Here is a 19,504-nt window from a genome sequence, read left to right on the forward strand (position 1 = left end):
ACATTTAAGTAGGTTTTGAACATCTCAACTCCGATTCTTGTGCTTATTCGGCAAGCATTCTAACTGCTGAGCCACCTCCCCTACCCTACCCTACCCTCCCCCCTAAAATCATAATTCATGATTTTCATCTCATTTCTCTAAGCTAGATTATCTGGGCTCAGTGTCAGCGCTGCAGATTGAGAAAGAAATTCATGGAAACACTACCACTGGTAAACAAACATAAACAAAAAATGTTCACATCTGCTAACAAAACTCTGTTAATATATTCAGAAATGACTATGTTTTGTTGATAGTTGTATTGTCAGGATCCAAACAAAATTCAGTAATGAGTTTTGAACATTAGGTAAATGTTCTCTGAAGAGATTTTTTTAAATGGCCATAATGTCAGACCTTCGGTTAGCTATGTAATCTCTCAGAGTCTCAGTGTGTCTCCATCAATATAAGGAGAGTGTGCAAGAGGAGTTGGTGGCAGGGGCGGTGGCAGCTGGTTGGTGGCAGGGGCGGTGGCAGCTGGTAAGCCTTATTTCTTTAGGCAGATGACAGGGAATATACCTGTTCCTGTGCATGTCATTTTCCAGATTGTAGCGGCTCTAAAGTTATCTGGTGACCTTTGTAAACAGCATAGCAGAGCACCATGGGTGAATTAAACCTAGAGAGATTTGGTCCAGGGAAAGGAGCAAAACACCAGTATTAAATCTTCCTTGCAAAATTAGTCATAATGAAACCAAGGAAGTTGGGGGAAGGGAAAGGGTGCTGTGAGATTAACAGAGAATGAGAGGTTTTGGAGCGAGTGGGAATGTCTTGCATTTGCCACCTTCCTGGCAGGGTTGCTTCCGCCAGGCAGACTTTTCTGCCCTTCCACGGTGCTAACTGCTTTGTTCGTGTGGTTTATTAATTTTATAGTACTCTGGTCTGTGCCACAGCATGGTCAGAAGCTGAGACAACGGGTTTTTACAGATGAGCAGAGGTTAAGTACCCACTTGCTCTCCTTGCTGTGTTAATCAGTTACAGAGCCAGTGTTAGGAGCCCGGGTCATCTAGTCTCTTGGCTTCTGTGGCTTTCCCGTTACATGATTCAGTATCCTAGAGCCTCAGCAGTGGACACAGTCCTGTCCCCCTCGAGAGACAGCACTTCCGCCTGGCAAAGCTAGATTCAATCCCCAGGGGGTGGGTGGGGGAGCAATAAATCATGCACCAAAAATAACACCTTCACTGCTAAATTCCACTTAGTAGGTGATTTCCCAAGGATGAGCCAGTGCAGTGAATCATCGCCCTGAGAGCTGATTCGAACAGTAGTTCTGTTTTATTTACTACCTCGTGGTTTTTAACCTTTAGAGCCTTCCTGGGAGGGTCAGAGTCTCCTCACCATGAATATAAAACAGACTCTGCTTATAAGCCTTCAAGGGTCCCTTTTCCTTTTGTTTTGTTTTTTGTTTTTTTTTTCCTCCTTTCCACTTAAAACATCCCATGATCAGGAGGACCCAGGCAGAACAACAGCTAACTTTCTGAGGTGTTGATTGTGCAGGAGCAAACCTGGCACCCTGCAGATGCTATAAACTGGCATCCATGGCCTCCCTGGGCTTCCTGGGCACAGACTCACGTGCACAAACACTCTCACACTCAAAATGACACTTTTTTAAAAATTTAAAACGTTGGGGTTGGGAGCTCCCCCAGTCAAGAAGGTTAGGCAAGCATGAGAATTGTTAGGCAAGCATGAGAATTTAATCTTGGCTCCCTAGCACCCACACAGAAACTGGATCTGGTACCTTACTCCTGAAATCCTGGTACTGGAGACGTGGGTCCCAGAGGATTCCCTGAGCTTTTTAGATGAGTTTTATAAGTGAGGGACCCAGTCTCAAAAGACAAAGCCGAGAGCCATTAAGTGTAAGGGAGCCTCAGCGCAGTTCTGTTCAGATGGCACGAAAGAGTGGAAGAAATTCAGATCCCCTTTCCATTCACATATTACCTGGTTTGAAGGCAGTTTAAGAAAATGACACACTCCGCTATAAATACCTCAGGACAGTTTGTCCACATTGACACTTCCATTTCCTAAAATGAAAACCTCACTGGCCCACAGGGATGAGGGGAAGTGTGGGGGGAAGGGGGAGGCTGGCTTTGTTCACCAGGGTTATTTCAACAAGCACATCCGAACGCTAGGAACTTCCTCTGATGACTCAAGACAGTTGTCAAACACCAGCGTTCCTCTGTTTGACCCCTGCTGAAGTAAGATCTGGGGAAGCATGGTACAGAGTCTGAATCATGTAGCTGGTGTTTTGTCTGTATCTGAATTTACATCTGTCACATACCCAGTGTGTCCACCCATGAAAAACTACATTCTTCAGCTATCACTGAAGGGGAGGGGGGAAAGCATTCAAATGGGCCTGTTTCATCTAGACAGTCTGAAAGTTCTAAGGAATGCCATGGGCTTTGCTTCCTGAACGGAATTGTTGAGTTATCACCCAGTGTTGGGCCTCCATCCAGACTGAGTGAGATACAGGGAATACTGTGTTCACGCAGGATACCAGCTGGCTTCACACTGGCAGAGGAGAAGGGGAACACGTTCGTCACCATACAGTACAGATCCTACGGGGTGCCAGAGAGTGTGGGCCTGATAATCGCTGGGAACATGGCCTTGACTCCTGTCTTCACAGAGGCTGCCGCAGCACTTGGCCACTCCTTTGTTATGACTGTAACCACCTTCTTGTCACTATTCTTCAAGCCAAACATATCTCCAGGGTTGAAGTCTCACTCGGGCTACAGTACAGTTTGAGAAGGACAGTCACCATATCCACCCATCATTAAAGATACAAATCTAGTCTGCAAGTTTCCTGAAGACGTAAGCTGGGTCAGAGAGGTGGCTCAGTGGGAAGAGCACTGTTTGTTCTTACAGAGGACCCAACACCTATGTGGCAGCTTCTAATTGTCTGTGACTGCAGTTCCAGGGGATCCAACACCGTCACACAGACTTACTTTGTATGCAAAACACCAAGGCACATGAAATTTTTAAAAACTGAAAAGAAAGAAAAGAAAACTTAAGCTGGCTCTTGGGTCAGTTCATTTTGACCTGTTAGGACTCACGCTGTGTTTTATTGGTTGGGCACAGTACTAATTTTGCAGTTCTCAGAAACAAATAAACAACATCCCTGACTCTCAAGGGCTTGCAGGAATTTTTATACTAAGTATACATTTTTATACTAAGCAGATTCAAAGTTTAAGAGAGAAAATGAAAAAAAAATCAGTCTGACGCTGTATAGACTATTTATAGCAAATGCTTTAGCTGTGTTTGCTCCGACTTTCACATCACTTGTAGGACTCTGGCTGACGCCGGTGCTTCCTTGCTGAGGAAAGCTTTTTAAAGTTAATTCATTGGGTTTATTTTCTGTGGGTATGAACGTGTGCGTGGGCTTGCATGTGTGTGGCAATCAGCAGACCATATCTCTCCTCCTACCATATGGGTCTCGATCATCAGGCTTAGTGGCACGTGCCTTTATCATTGAACCATCTCTCCTGTTTCATAAAGTATACTTAAAAATAATTAATAATAATACTAAGCCACTCCGACTATCAAACTCCTTCACTTCAGAAATGTCTAGTGATTATTTTCACAATGGTTAAGGCTTCCATTCTGAGAAAGTGTCACTTGCCACTACTTGGTCACAATGCAGTTTTTGCACAAGGATGACTTGTGTCTTGAGTAAGTGGTGGTCATGCCCACAGCTGAATTCCTGAGGCATGCTGTGGCAAAAACAAAAACAAACAAATGGAAAAGTGCTATGTTAGAGAATGAGCCCCCTGAATTCAAAGATCATGAAAAAGAAGTGACTTGTGACTTTTATTTAGTTGTATGTGTGCATGTGCACGTCTCCATGGCATGTTTACATGGGTCAGAGGACAACTTTGGGGGCTTGACTCTCTCCTTCCAGCACGTAGGACCTAGGGGTCAAACTTGGGTTGTCAGACTCAGCAGCAAGCCACTAAGCCATCTCTCCAGACCAAGAGGTGGTTTCCAAAGCTCTTATCTCCATCCCCATAATGTCACTTTCACTTACTGGCTTAGCATGTCTTCATCGAGGGGATGAATACACTTGTGTATTCCTCTGAAGTCAGGTGCAAGGAGAAAATGTCTTTTGCATGCCTAGGTGCAGCCAGTGGTCCTTGCTCAGTTAGACTCAGTTCTAGGCGTCTGTGCACAGAGAGTCCTTGAGAATCACTTCCATGACGTTTTCTCTCAATGGTCACTTAGTCTGTCTATCTATGTATATGGATAGTTGTCTCCGTAGATAGACTCATTTGAGGGTTTAACACTGCACAAAAAAAGACCATGTGATTTAGTCATCTCTGGTTTAATTTTGATTCTCAACTTTGGGATTAAAACTAACGGGGTACTCCGCTTCCTTGAGAGTGCCCTTGTTCATTCCGCATTCCCCCATCAGCATCTTAACGCATACTCTAGTAAATCCGAGCCCTTTCCAGAACAACAAGTTACCCACATCTGGTACCAAGAAAAAGGTTCATTCAGCCAGTTGTTTTTATGGCAATCACCAAACTCTCAGTGTTCCTAATAACAGAGATGCCAGCACGCGGCGCCTCCCTGCGAGAGGCGCCTCCCTCCCCCGAGGAGCATTTGCCCATCTCTGCCTGCTCCTTTTTTTATTAGGAGTTTTCCTTCCTTTCTGGATGGCTCTGCCTCAGACGCCCCTCTGTTCTCCACGCCCTCTCTCATCCTTTGGTCTTCATTGCACCTTTACTGTACCGTTTTCAACTTCAAGCTTCTCTCCCTTTGTCTTCTGGACACCCTATCCTGCCTGGAGGCCTGTGTGAGCTCAGCACTAAGGCACAGTCTGTCCTGCATGCCTTCCTGCTACATCTCTTAGTTAGCATAGCAATTGTGAATGAGCCCCGGTTTTTAAATACTCATTCTTTCCAGGCCTCTAGTTCTCTAGTGCCTCATGCAGGTAAAAATGGATTTTAAGTTTCTCTATGTAATTTCCATTGATATATAAATGTTTATGCAAGTACACGTGTTCACACATGAATGTGTGAACTTGAAAAAAAAAACAAGATAGCAGAGTTTGAAACAAGGAAGTGCAGTTGATAGGAGAGAAAGGGAAGTCTCTAAGGGATGAGCAGCCGCCATTCTGTGTAAGTTCATCTGTGGAGAGAGGGAACTGTATTAAATGATGTAGACACAGGCACCTGTAAAGGCTAGCTCTAAGGCCTGTGGATGGTATAAAAACCAGAGTCAACAAGTAATACAAAGATGGGCAGGCACAGGAGCAGGGAGTGCAGTGTTTAACAGGGAGCAGAAATGTCTTTTCTGAGACAGGGATTTATTTTATTATTTAATCTTGAATGAATGGTATTTCCGATGGTAGAGATTCACTGTATTATTACTTTATTCGGGACTTGCGTCAGCGGGTGAGTGCTTTGATTGTGGTAAAATATGTATGTCTTACTAGTTCACTACCATGTCCTTACATTTTTCTTGTATCTAGGCCAAAGGTAGTTTTCTGTCCTGAATCTGTAATATTTGTTTAGAAGTATAGTTTCTTAACTATTTATTTTAACTCGTTGGTGTTACACATTAAACAGTCCACTAGTATAAACTGTCTCACTTCAATAGTGTATAGTGGGTCTGCTGGGGTGTTCTACCATCCCCACACTAAATTTCAGAACATTTCCATCACCCAGAGAGAAACTCAATACCCATTCATAGTCTGTCTCCATCAGCTAAAGTAAGGAATTGGGTTACAAACAACAGAATTCATTTCCTATAGTTGGTGGGTTGAGGAAGTACAAGATGGGGTCCAAAAGATCCCATGTCTGGTGAGGGCTGATTTCTTCTGGACCACCTTCTCAGCATCTTTCCCAAGACAACATGGTGAGGGTCCTTAAAGGACTTCTCTAAGGACACTAGCTAGCACCATTCATAGTTCAGCTCACGACCAAAAGCCTTATTTTCTGACATCACTTTGAAGGTAAGATTTAAGCATATGAACTTTTCAGAGACATAGCTATTGCACCTACCAGTGAGCCCCTGTTTTAGACAACCACAACTCTAGCTTATGGTTCTATAGATCTTGTGTATATGTAAATAGACCCATAACTATATCTGTTCTTTAGTGGCTGGATGCTTTTGCCTAACATAATAGCTTCATAAATTACCTACCTGTGTGTACTTGATTCTTTCTATGGCTAAATGGTACACCATTGTTCTTTTTGTAGTCATCAAATAGTGAGCATTTACATTGTTGCTACTTCTGCTCAGGAATGATGTGTTCTGGCCACTCATGCACACGTCTTTATACAGACATGTGTTTTCAGTCCTATAAGGGTATGGACCTAACTATGCCTACTTCTGCTTTTTCACAATACTCTTTCTTCAATCTTAGTAAACTATTCTGTACATTTTAATTATATAAGATACATCTAAAGTTAATTCTCCTAATGACTAGAGAGATGGTTTGGTGGTTAAGAACATGGACTGCTCTGACACAGGACCTGAGTTCAGTTCCCAGCACACCCACCTGGTGGCCTACAACCAAGTGTAACTCAACTACAGAGGATTCTATGCCCTGTTCTGAACACACACACACACACACACACACACACAGTGTAGAACCCTGCTGCTTCTCCCCAGTCGGGTTCAGTCTTTCTTCAGATCATCTTACACCAAGTGTCTCTAGTCTCTTCACATTGCCTCACTCCATCGACTTAGGCCCTACTCATCTCTCTCGACCTAACAGTCCTACCCCTTGGCCTAGTCTTAACCCCTTTGGCAAACCGTAGCCTGTTGAACCTCTTTAAGCCACTCTTTGTTTAAGCCACACACTGTTTGTTGAAGTCATGGAGAGCATCCTACCCACTCCCTAAGCTGCTTCCTCGGGTACGTTAATTTCCATCGGGAAGAGAGGGCTAATCAGGCCACTTCCACGTATTTAGTAGATATTAAATGATTGCACCAAGTGTGGGGCTTCATCAGTAACAGGAAAGAGACATCTCTGAATAACCACAAATTTCTTTATCTTCTTCCCAATGGAAGCAAAAATCCTTGTGGTAAATATGAGTGTTCGTATGTGTGCGTTTCTATGTGCACTTGGTGTGTGCAGGAAACCATAGATGTCTAATAAGGACATCAGATTCCCTGGAACTGGACTTTACAGCTAATTGTGAGCACCTAATATATGTATTGGGAACCAAACTCAAGTCCTCTGCAAGAGCAGCATGTACCACTGAACCATATCTTCAGTCCTCTACAAGCTTTAGATATAAAGAACATACATGGTGCTCTATAACTTTAAATATTGTGGGTTTTCATAGCAAGGGGGTTTTTTGTTTGTTTGTTTGTTTTGTTTTGTTTTGTTTTTTTGTTTTGTTTTGTTTTGTTTTGATTTTTTGTTTTGTTTTGTTTTGATTTTTTTTTTTTTGGTTTTTTTTTTTTTTTTTTTGGTTTTTCGAGACAGGGTTTCTCTGTGTAGCCCTGGCTGTCCTGGAACTCACTTTGTAGACCAGGCTGGCCTCAAACTCAGAAATCTGCCTGCCTCTGCCTCCCGAGTGCTGGAATTAAAGGCGTGCGCCACTACGCCCGGCACAGCAAGGGTTTTTATATCTACCTGCCAGTTAGTGCCTTATGTGCTAAGTGGGTGATCATTCAATTAATGTTTAGTAAATAAATCAATTAATTGACTTTTCTGTGGGCTCTGATTTGAACAGCTGTTAATTATAAAGTGATAAGTTTGTTTCCTTAGATAATAACTCTAGAAGGGAGTGTAGAGTAAGTATATAATAGTAAGATAGTATTTTTCGAGCAGTCACTATATGGACATGGAAAATCCTACCCACCAAGGGAAGGCAACAGCTGAAGTATGCCACAGTTCAAATGCAGGTTACAGAGGTGTTCTATAGGGTGACCCCCTGGCTTCCTTGCCTTGTTGGTATTCAATAAAAGTATTTATAAATGAAATCTTTCATCTCGCTCTATGCATGAATCACTTCCTTTCTGTAGCAGGCATGTCGGTGTACACTCTTGTGCTGGGAAACACCCTGCCGTTCACTGAGGTTCCGTATCTGTATGTTCTTTTTAGTTGTTTGTTTTAAAAGACATTAATCTGAAAGTTGCCCCCTTTGTAATTTGACCCTGAAGAAATTGCTGATAGCAGCCTTAATATGCAAAGTTTGGAGGTTTTTGTAAAACTGTGTGCAGGAGAAATGACTTTTTCCCAGTTCAGAATAATGAGTTCCCTTTAGAAAAATCAGCATCCCTCCCTGATAAAATTCCCTCTTTCGCTGATTAGTTATAAGATCTTTAATATGTAATAAATACATAGTAACTTAGATAAAGGACCTATATGTGATATGCAAGCTCACTATGTAGGTATGTGTCAGTGTTTTCTTCCTTGGTTGATTTTTTTTTTTTTTTTTTTAGCTCTTGAAACAAGGTCTAACTTACATGACCTGGCCTTGGCCTTGGCCTGGCCTGGCCTGGAACTTACTATGGAGACCAGGCTGGCCTCAGACTTAAGTGCTGGAGTTACAGGAGTGTCCTGCCACACCCAGCCTCTTCCCCTGCATATCCACCATCTGAAGCACTTCATTATCCAATATAATATTAACCAGGAGCACGAGGAGTGCTTGTCTGTGGGGGACTTTATTTATAGATGTCTTAAATCTCTCTCTCTCTCTCTCTCTCTCTCTCTCTCACTCTCTCTCTCTCTCGTGTGTGTGTGTGTGTGTGTGTGTCTGTGTGTGTGTGTCTGTGTGTGTGTGTGTGTCTGTGTGTGTCTGTGTGTGTGTGTGTCTGTGTGTGTCTGTGTGTGTCTGTGTGTGTGTGTGTGTCTGTGTGTGTCTGTGTGTGTCTGTGTGTCTGTGTGTGTTTGTGTTCCACTTCTAGATCCGTTTTGAAGCTGGGCATTGTAGTATACGATAAAGTATCACTTAGTGGATCCTATGAAGTAGATGTTATTATCTCCATTCACAGATGAGTCAACTAAGAATAAAACAAGTCAAGGGACTTTCCTAAAGTCATGTGGAGAGAAATGGTTGGGTTGGGTGTTTCCCTAACAGTCCATACCAGTGTTTGCTCCAGTCAGCAAACACCCTTTAAACATTAGTCTGGGAACACAGCATGGTGGTAGCTTGCTTACCTAGCACTTGTGAGGCCTTGAGTTTAATTCTCAGATATATGTATGTATGTGTGTGTGTGTGTGTGTGTGTGTGTATACACACACATATACACACACACGAAGAAAGACATGTAGAGAAGATTTCAAGAGAGGCTTGAAGAAAAGCCTTGCCAATAAACACCAAAAAGATGTACTTGTTTTGCCTGGCAGTGCCATAGATGGCATTGAACACAATTTTGCCACTGGATTTTGTAATGCCCTCCTGTAGTAGGAAAAAAATGCTTGCTTAGCTATATTAGTGAAATGAATTTCTTTCATAAAGGATTTCAAGGCTATCAAAGATGGCTCAGTGAATAAAGATGCTTGTTGCCAAGCCTGAGAACTTGAGTTTAGTCTCCTGCACCCAAACAATGGAAGGACAGGGCCATGGCCTAAGAGCTGACCTCTGATCTTTACACATGCACTGTGACGCTCATGTATACACATCCTAAATAAATAAGTAAGTAAATAATAGGTTAGTACAGTTTTATCTTCACATTAACTATTGTAAGGTATAAAAATGGAATATCTAACATAAAAACTTGGAAATAAGCTAAAATTATTATTCATAATAGTCATTAAAATGAATAATACTCCATTTCCAGGCATTACACACACACATACAAATATTGACAAATAAGTTGGTTTCAAAGTATGACATGACAAAGCCCTAGCTCATGTGAGAGTTCAAAATATGAAAAGATTCATGTCTATAAGTTGTGCAAATAAATGATCATGGGAGAGGTGAGTACCTGTGGGGGTCAGAGGGCATCTCAAGTATTGGCCCTTGCCTTTCAGCCCTGTACGACTTGGTCTTTGTGCTCTCTGCAGCTGCCACACGGGCTAGCTAGCCCACAGATTTTGGGGGTCTCTCCTTCTCTGCCTCCCAGTGCAACACTGGTGCTCTGGAACAAATGAAATACATTTGCACACCACTGGCCCTCCTGCCCTCGTGCATGTGCAAACCTTTTCTTTACCAAAGCAACCCTGTCAGCCATTCACAACACAGAGAGTGCTCTGTTTTCTGTAGTCACGTCTACATTTGTCATACATTTCAATTTATCATCACATGTCATTTATTGTTTTAAATATGTATTTCTTCTTTCTGTGTTTACTGAGTACATATTGATTGCCAAGTCTAGATCTAACAATTTTCACATCTGGATCTTATTATGAAGAAAGTAATAAGTACGTGTATATCTGTATGTGTATGCACACATATTTGCAAATAAAAACTTAAAAAAGAATGTGCAGTCATCTCAAGAAATGAATATAAGGTAAATTATACACACATAACCACATATGCCAGAGCTGAGGAGTACCCAGAGCCGATGAATGACAGTTCTGGGCTAGCGGAATTACTTATGTTATTTTAGTTTTAGTTATGCTAGCATTCATGAAACAGCTGTTCTCTCTTCTCTTGAGAGACGGCGAGGGTGCTTCCAGCCGCTTATGTGTGGGATTGAAAAGAATAAAGTTTGACCTTGTTCTATGCGCGTGAGCTGAGCAGTAAGTAAGGAGTCTACTCATATCAAGCCAAGGACTTGGGAAGGGCCATGCTGGGGTCTAGGGAGAGCTGGTGCGTCCCCATTAAGTTGGCAGTGGGGAGAGATGTATTGTTATTAGGGCAGTTGTAACAAGCTGAAAGAATACATCCACTATAACAACCAAGGGAGTTTTAGGACATGATTATTCTTCTGAGCTTTGCAAATGCACAGTAATTTGCAGGAAGCCCTTCTCTTGCCCTGTGGAGGAAAGCGAGCCCAGTAATGAAAATGAAGTGGGGCCACCTGTCAGCTGACTACAGTCTAATCAAAACTCCAGCTTGAGGCTCATCTGGTTGGTTCAGTTTAAGTGTTTAGTGATTTATCTTAGAGTACAGGTTACAATAGGAGAATAAGCATAAACCATAAAACAGACTTATGCTTCCAAAACCCTTGAGGGTAGCTTGCTGCGGGCTCACTTGTAAAAATCACTTGGAAGTTTTATTTGCAGGCTGATCTAGTTTTTAAAACCAGCTTTTAAAATGAGGGGGAGGGAAGGAGGAGAGGGAGAGAGAGAGAGAGAGAGAGAGAGAGAGAGAGAGAGAGAGAGAGAGAGAGAGAGAGGGAGGGAGAGGGAGAGAGAGAGAGAGAGAGAGAGAGGTGGTGAGTACAGTTGAGTCTTATAAAACAAAAGAAGCACCTTCAGCTGGGTCATAGGAAAGGCAGAGTGAGGATTAAACATGGACCCGTGAAGAGCCACCTGCTGTCTTTGGCAGAAGGTGCTGCTATATAAGGTTTAAGCTTAAGCGAACAGAAAGTCATCTAAAGTAATCGTAGTTCGTGATGATAATAATATAATGTGTGAAACTCACGGTCTTTGGTAATGTCCTATGTAATAAAAAACGATTTTCCTTATATGTTAATTTTAGGAAGTAGCTATTTTTGTATTGTATTACTGAGCCAGGAAAAAAAAATGCGTGTACAGAAGTATCTTTGAAATTTTAAAAAGTATCCTTCAGATTTGCTTCTTTCAATAGAGTATCTCTATTGCTGAATTTTAAATAATTTATTTAAAAGAATTAATAGGTCTGTGATCCAGAGGGTGGACGGAAAAAAGAGGTAAAATGGTATCAAAAAAAAATTACACTAGTTTTTTCTCTTGTGTGCCTTTGTCCCACTGGGTACCATCAAGCATCCCTCCCTCTCTGTCCTCATTCGTCCTGTAGGACCTCTCTAAGGTCCCTTTGGAATTCTGGGACACACAGGCTTTCTCAGACCATGCTGTGAAATAGATTTGAGGCTATATGGGCCTCATCTGGTTTGTCTCTGCCTCGCCCCCTTTACTTCTTTCTGTCATTCTATTTATTTGTTCCTTCAGCCCTCTGCTTCCTTCCTCCCAGTCATAAAGATCCCGCCAAGTCAGCTCATTTCTCCCTCCTCCCACCCTCACCCCCATCCCCATCTCTGTCAGTCAGCTGAGTCAGTTTCCATAATTACAAAATGTCACCTAGGGGGCGACATTAAACCAAAAACCATGCTCCTTTCCTTGAGGCTGGGCACAGAGATAACACAGGTGGTTGTGGAGGGCCTGGTAGCGGGTTTATATCTGTACTTCTGTTTGAACATGTTTAACCTAATCTTAAGCAGGTCATTTGAGGATGTCTAACATGGCAAAGGAGAATAATTATTCATTGGCTTCAGTCAGCCTACATGCCTTCTTGTCTCCTCAGAATACACAGACTGGCCTCTGAGATCTTTTTAAACCCGAGAGCATCAGAGAGAGACTATTTCCTGGGGTCCTGTAGCTGCCTTGCCTCCTCTCTCCATGTCCCTCTGCTGCACATCAAGCTTTGAGCAGGATGCAAGCATGTATTCTTGTTACCACCACTCACTTTCCTCCTATGCACAGATGGCCTCCTGTAGACTTAAACCAGCTCATGTGGACTAATCAGAATTCTCCTCTAGAAACTAGATTGTTTGAACATTTCCATCACGTTCATAATTAGCTCCTTAGCCCTTTCCCTCCAACATCTTCCTGTCTATTGACTACGTATCTGCATCCAATAAACCATTTTACTGGCAGCTGACATTTCACTGCAGTCACCTCTCAGCAGGTCTATGTAACTGCAGGCAAACCATATCTGCTGCAAAGCTAAATGACAAGAGTTCAGGGTCACGTTGTACACCAGATTTCTCCAAAGGAATGGCACTCATTCATTCTGGTACCCGGAGTTGCTGCATCAGAGAGATTTCAGTCTCCACAAAGGACATCATCATCATCCTGAATGTTCACAGAACATTCTAATGTCACTGAGGCCCTGCTTGTCACACTTGTCACTAAAGGAAGCAATGGCTAATTCAAAGTTGGCAGAGCACAGTTCATCCTATAGATCAAATCCAGCCAATAAGTAGAGATAACACAATAGTAGAATATTGGTCCTGTTGCTCTCTGCTGGAACACCCAACAGTAAAATGAACATTTTTTTTTCTAGGATGTCATTGAAAACTTTGTCAGGATAGAAGAGAGTCAAAAACTGAGGGGGCCGGGTTTCCATGACCGGTGCTGATCCGTCCTCCCCAAAACCTGCGCATTGAAAACCTCTTAACCTTCAGGATAGGCCATTAGATTAGGAAGTGGATCCCTCACACATATTCGAGCTCAGCCAAGACAGGCCCATTTTTCCTCCCCTTGGAGCACCAGTCCCCTTCCCTCCACCTCGTCCCAGGGTTGCCTGACACCCACATTCAAACCATAGCAGCTACGAGTGAGTGCACAGTGAGTGGTGGGTTGCTTCGTTTCATGTTGAAGTAGAGCAAGAATTTAAAGGCTCATGGACCTTCAGAAAGCAGTCTGATTACAGGACCCCACAGCCCTAGCTTGTGAATGCCAGGACTCTAAAGTACCCCCTTCCAGAAACCCATGCTGCTTTTCCCAAGTGGCTTAGCTGCAGAGAGCTGAGCTAAGAGAACATTTGTGATGAAAATCAGGGTTTTGACGTAACCGCAAGATGCTCAGCTCAGGCTTCGGAGCACATCTTCACTTTCTACTTTGCTTACTTTTTGAGACCCACTTAAAGGCTAGTAAGGTAGCAGCCTCAGTAATGGAGTAACGCTTCTTACCTGTGGGGTTGGATGCCATCAACACACATACACTTTATATAATGCAATATGTGATATAATAAGGAATATAATTCTTGATGATAATCATCAATATTTTAAGTAGGTTAATATTAATAGAGCCAGTTGTAGTGGTTTGGCAGTAGAGACTCTGAGGCAGGAGGATGGTGCATTTGAAGCTACTTTGAGTCCACATAATAATCTACTCCAGGCAAGAGCCAGCTTTGGGGAGAGGCTCTCACTCAAAAATATTCAAAAATTAAACGGAGACAAAAAAAGCTATTTATGTTCACCAAGCAAAGAGCTAAAAAAGATTTACTTGTGTACTACAGATGTACAATAATAATAAATAAATAATAGTAATAAGTGTGTGTCAATTAGAGGAAAGTATTAGGACAAGACTTATGGGGAAACTTACAGATGTCCCCACCCTCAAAGGACTATTTGGTCTACTTGGGAAAACACCAGAAATGTCACAAAGGGAGTTTATTTCATTGCCAGTGAAATGGTTGCTGTAGATAAGAAAGGCTTTGAGTTCAGAAGAGGGCACAGTTGCCTCTGAACATGTGACGGTTAGCAAGTATAGTACTAAGGAAGCAGCAAGCTGCACGCTCCCAGATCCAGGACAGATAAGAGAGAGGCCCGCAAGGAAGGACCCTGGGTGTGAACAGCATGCTGAGGGTAGCCTCGGGACTCCCACATACCTTTAGTGGGAGGCTCGGACTGAGATGGGCTCCACCCTATTGCTAAATTACACTGAACTGTAAAACCCAGGCCTGTAGGCAGAGTGTCGTAGCTTTGTCACCGCCACAGCTGCAAACAGGACACTCGTTCTGAACATGAGCTAGCACAGCAACCAGAAGAGGCCCTGCTGGGAGGAAAGTGCACAGAAAGCCACCCTTGACCAGAGAGGGGTGATCACACTCCTTGCTTCTGTCAGTAAAAGAGCGTCTTGCTTGCTGCTGAGCAGTGCTAATGACAGATAATTGGAACGTACTTTCAGGAAATGCCTGATTTGAAGATGTTCTCTTTATTCTTGCAGGCCTCTTTTTCGTGGAAGTTCAGACGTGGATCAACTAGGAAAAATCTTGGAGTAAGTAATACTTTTATAGTTGTCCATCACATGAAGCATTTGCAGTGGCTTTCCTCTGACTTTCTCTTATCTTCCTTGCTCCAAGCTGCTACTGCAGGCAGTCTGACTAGTTGTGTGATGAGTCCCCACAAGGTAGAGTAGAGCTGTGTCACACGGGGCCCGGTCATGACGCGTAGCCTTGATGCTGTGCCCTGAATGCTTTCGTGTTGCCTGGGTGGGTCTTTGCTGCTTCTCCTTGCTTGAGCTCTGAGCTCCCACTCCATGGTACAGATGTGTTGGCTGCTTGAGGTCACATCAAATTTACTTCTCGTAAGAGATGGGACACTTGGTGGTGGCGTAGAACCCCAGCCTGTCCAAATCGACATCCTGTTCCCATTGAGGATAACCTGGAGTGGGTTTACTGCACCGTGCCCAGCTCCCAATTGCTAACTTAACCCTTTTCTTCGTTAACTTTCCCCCCTGAGCGATGGAAGGGACTCCAGTTTCTCCGTGCCGCCTGTCTCCAGCTCATGCATTGCTCCATCGCTCTCCGGTGATTTGCAAATTTCATTCATACCTGCATGTTTGTGCACGCTTTTCGTGTCACTAGAATGTAACTGGGCCTTCTCACAAGGCGTGCTGTGTGGCATCCTTTTGCTGAGTCCCACCCCAAGAAAGGGAAAATGGAAAGAGATAGGGTCCTGGCTAAAAATCACCACTGTTAACACTTTTATGAATCTCAAGCACAAGTACTTTTTATGGAATTTTAAATCTATAAGACCCCTTCCCTCTACCCGTGTCCAAATAGTGCCCCTACAGAATTTTCCTATTTAAATGTGATTGCCTCAAACCTGGAATCACCCCAAAGCTGAGGTTCTTTCAGGAACTGATCTGGTATGGTCTGGTGACTTCCCAGGTCCTAGGCAGTCACCAGCACCTCATCTCCTGGTGATACTGTAAAGTGGACACTTTGTCCACCTAGCCTTTTGTTAGGCTGCCTATGCATGGAAAGTTCCTGTCGCTAACCACTGGACTCTGAGACTGTGGAACGTGTCCTGTATGCATGTGATCTTCAAGAAGGACCCAGGAACATAAACTTTCTAGTATTACCCTGTTGCGTGAAAAGGTGATCTTGGTAGTGTGTGCCTGCTGGGCCCTGGAGGCCATCATCTGCTCTCCATTTCTTATGCCTGGTGGGATTCCTAGCCACCTCCAGCACCCAGTCTCTGGACCTGTGGCATTACGTGTACTGCCACAAAGCCAATGCAGTAGGACAGAAGGGACTTTTTGCTTGTTCCGTGGGAAAGCCTGCTTGACTTTTGGCCAAGGCCTGGCACTCCCACATAGCTAACAGAAGAGCAGCTGGAAAGCCTTGTATGTTTGGTGCCTTTAGATTATACTGGCTTTGTTTCATTTCTCTGAACAGTGCTCTCAACGGGAAAAGGACAATGCTGCACCCTAGTGTCACTGCTAACCCACTTCATTATTTCCACCACAGCCATTTTACAGTCTGTGCCCTGTAGTTCTTCCCCGTGTAAACAGTGAACGGTTACAGATTCTATCCAACCGTCCAAATAGAGAATTATGATGCAGGCCTTATCGAATGAACCTGTCATGATTTCATTATGCTCATTAAGGGCCATGACAGTCCTTATTGGACAGGAAGCTGATTTTTTTTTTCCTAAGGAAAGTCATAGTCTCAGACTCTTAACAAGGTAAGCTGTAGACACATTTCTACTTTCAGAGAGCATTGAGTGCTTCAGAAGGAAAGCAGTTAGGCCATGACATTTAGAGCGTTTTCTAAGACCAGTATCATAGTTAAGTGGAGGTATAAAAAAAAAGATGCTGAACATGGAGTGAGGAGAACCGAGGCTGTCCGCACAGTGTGTGACCTGGGCAGGCATTCTCCTTCCTCATTTTGTCTTCCATCCCTACAGTGAGGTGGCACACCTGACCTATGTGTCTCTCACAGCTTTTTACAGGAGATGGAGAAGACAACAGGCTCTAAGTTTTATTCGTATGTATTTGTGTATGTGTGTATGTGTGTGATATGTATCCATGCATTAGGTGTGGTTAATATGTATTTACATATCAGACTGGCAGACAGACTGTTTCCCTGAAAGCGTCTGGCTTCTGACTGCTGTATTCATAAGGTTTCAAATCAGCAAGTATGTTCAAAGCTACTAATAACACTCAGGAGGCTGAGACAGGAGGATTTTCAGTTGGAGACCAGCCTGGGATACCTAGTGAAACACTATCTCAAAAGAAAAGATGCTGTCTGTCAATAAAGTGATTTAAAGTCTAAGCATGATTACAATCCGTTCCTAAGGGGCTGATAATGAGGATGTACTAAAGTCCTTGTACAAAAGGGCACACATTTCAAACTGTTTGTCAGCCATATCCCATACTACCCAAACCCATCCCCATGTTACTTTTCGTGATTATGACAACATTTTTACCCCTTCATTACCCACTATAGACCTGGCTATTGAGCACACTTATATGATGCCCAAGTCATGATTTTGCTCAATGATTCCAGGAAGTCTATCCATGAGTCTTTGTATGCCTGAGTAATGTAACTCTCTGCAGATGCCCAGTGGGGACAGAGTTAGTGTCTTGCCTCGGCACCCAGGGGCATGTGCGTGGGTGATGGCGAAGCTGCTCTTTCCAGGGAGGTCTGTGACCTGGGCTCTGTAAAGGGAAGGGAACAGTGATAAAGCCCTGTGACATTTACCTGTCACATTATATTATCCTGTGACATTTACCACCTCCTTTCCTAAAAGATGCTTGTGACCACGCTTTCTAGGCCTGCGCGTCAGGAAGTCAGAACAGAACCTTAATTCAGGCCAGCGCCATTTCTAGTTAGGGTTAAAATAGTTTGGATCATTATCTAGGTCACCATATATCCTGTCCGCTCAACTGTGATTTTGTCTTCTTTTAGTTCAGAGTTACTGAGTCTGTACCGTCCAAATACACTTAGCACCTATACATAAACTATAAATAATACTACACCTGGATAAATCATATAGGGCCACCTGCTTACCATTAATAAGTAACAAATGGTACTGTAATGTGCAGTTTCAGTAAATTACCGCCAACCCTCATTGTAACCATAAATTATTGTTGTCACGTACATAAAGACACCAGGGCTCATAGTTGTCATGTAATTTGTCCTTACCTGTCAATTAAGGGCAGGTGCTGAATTTGAAGCCACGTCCGCCTATTTCCAAAGCTCTTTTATGACTCGCTGTTTCCTCCACATTTCTGATCCCAGAATGGTAGTCAGGGGGGAATCTAAATGATACCCTTTCTAATTTTCTGTTTCTCACTCTGGAATACCATTACACAGCGCTTCCATAAGACAGGCCCATCGTAGTTTTTAACCTTATCTTTGAGTCTAATTTATGTAATGGTTTAGAATATTGCTCTTTAATTTACGAACCTCAGCCAAAGTGATGCGTGTCACAAGCCGTGCCGGACGAGCTGCCTGAAAACACATTTTCACAGAACTGTTGTATCACACCACAAAGCGAAGCTTCGGGTGTAGGTGAAGACTTGGTATATCTGATGAGTGTCCTTCAGAATGGCAGACCCTGCCTTGTCACTACACCAAGACTTACACCAGGGGGGCGCCCTGCCCTGTCACTAAGCCGGGACTTCTCCCTGGCTGCACCAGTGCCATTCACATACACACCTTCCATCGGGGGTCTGCTGCCAGGGACAGACACTTCCTCTTGTCAGTGAAGTTTGCAGTAGGGTAAATGAGAAGTCCTTTCTGCCATGAGGTGGGGTTCTCCCTGTGCCGCTCTAAGATTTGGTAAGGAAGGTCATGTTTAAACCGCAGGCATTTACATTCCCGTCTGGTTCTTCCGTAGCATCATTGGACTCCCAGGAGAGGAAGACTGGCCTAGGGACGTGGCCCTTCCCCGGCAGGCTTTTCATTCCAAATCTGCTCAACCCATCGAGAAGTTTGTGACAGATATTGACGAACTAGGCAAAGACCTACTTCTGGTAAGTTCCTGGGATGCCGTCACCTTGTGCCCCAACCATGTGGCAACGACGTGGCGTGGGAGGCTGTATTTGTTTTTGTGGATTCCGTTTCCAGCTGGTGAGTTTTGATTCTGCAATGTCTTCCTAACCCAGCTCTCAACACTTGAATGTGAATTTGGACGAAGCTTTATGAGACGCTAGGTTCCTTGGGCAAAGGCTTCTTGACAAGAAATTGCTTTTCTTCGCTTGAAGTTTCATGCCACTTGAAGCAACGTGCTAGTCGCATCTTTGCAAAATATTTCCCCCCAAAGGAACCAAGTAACCATACTTGTAGTTATTGATTTACTGAATAAGTACCTTGTGTGCTATTCACATATAAGATATCCCATTAAAAACAAGATCCTAGGGCTGGAGAGGTGTCTCCGTTCTCAAGAATATGTATCATTTTTGCAGAGGGCCCAAGTTCAGTTCTCAGCACCTGTACCCAGCAGCTTACAGCAGCCTGGAACTCTAGCTCCAGAGACACTCTTGGCCCCACAGGCGCTTGGGTTCAAACGCACATTCCCACACACAGAGACGCGAATACTTATTCTTAAAATGAAGTTTTTTTTTTTTTAATAAGCACTTTTGTATTTTGAAACTCAAACTCCTCGTTGTTGGTGTTGTGTATAATGTCCTTCC

At 43.4% G+C, this 19,504-nt stretch overlaps 1 protein-coding gene across 2 annotated transcripts in view; it reads left to right on the forward strand.

Moving 5' to 3' along the window:
* Nucleotides 1-19,504, forward strand: part of Cdk6 (cyclin-dependent kinase 6) — a 190,005-nt gene that overhangs the window by 159,647 nt on the left and 10,854 nt on the right. For both annotated transcript variants that reach the window (XM_030254091.1, NM_009873.3), the window contains exons 6-7: nt 14,804-14,854; nt 18,709-18,844. In XM_030254091.1, coding sequence (XP_030109951.1) covers nt 14,804-14,854; nt 18,709-18,844 — 187 coding nt within the window. The remainder of the gene's footprint in view (nt 1-14,803; nt 14,855-18,708; nt 18,845-19,504) is intronic.

The sequence above is a fragment of the Mus musculus genome, chromosome 5, assembly GCF_000001635.26.
Source record: "Mus musculus strain C57BL/6J chromosome 5, GRCm38.p6 C57BL/6J".
In the NCBI taxonomy this organism is placed as follows: domain Eukaryota; kingdom Metazoa; phylum Chordata; class Mammalia; order Rodentia; family Muridae; genus Mus; species Mus musculus.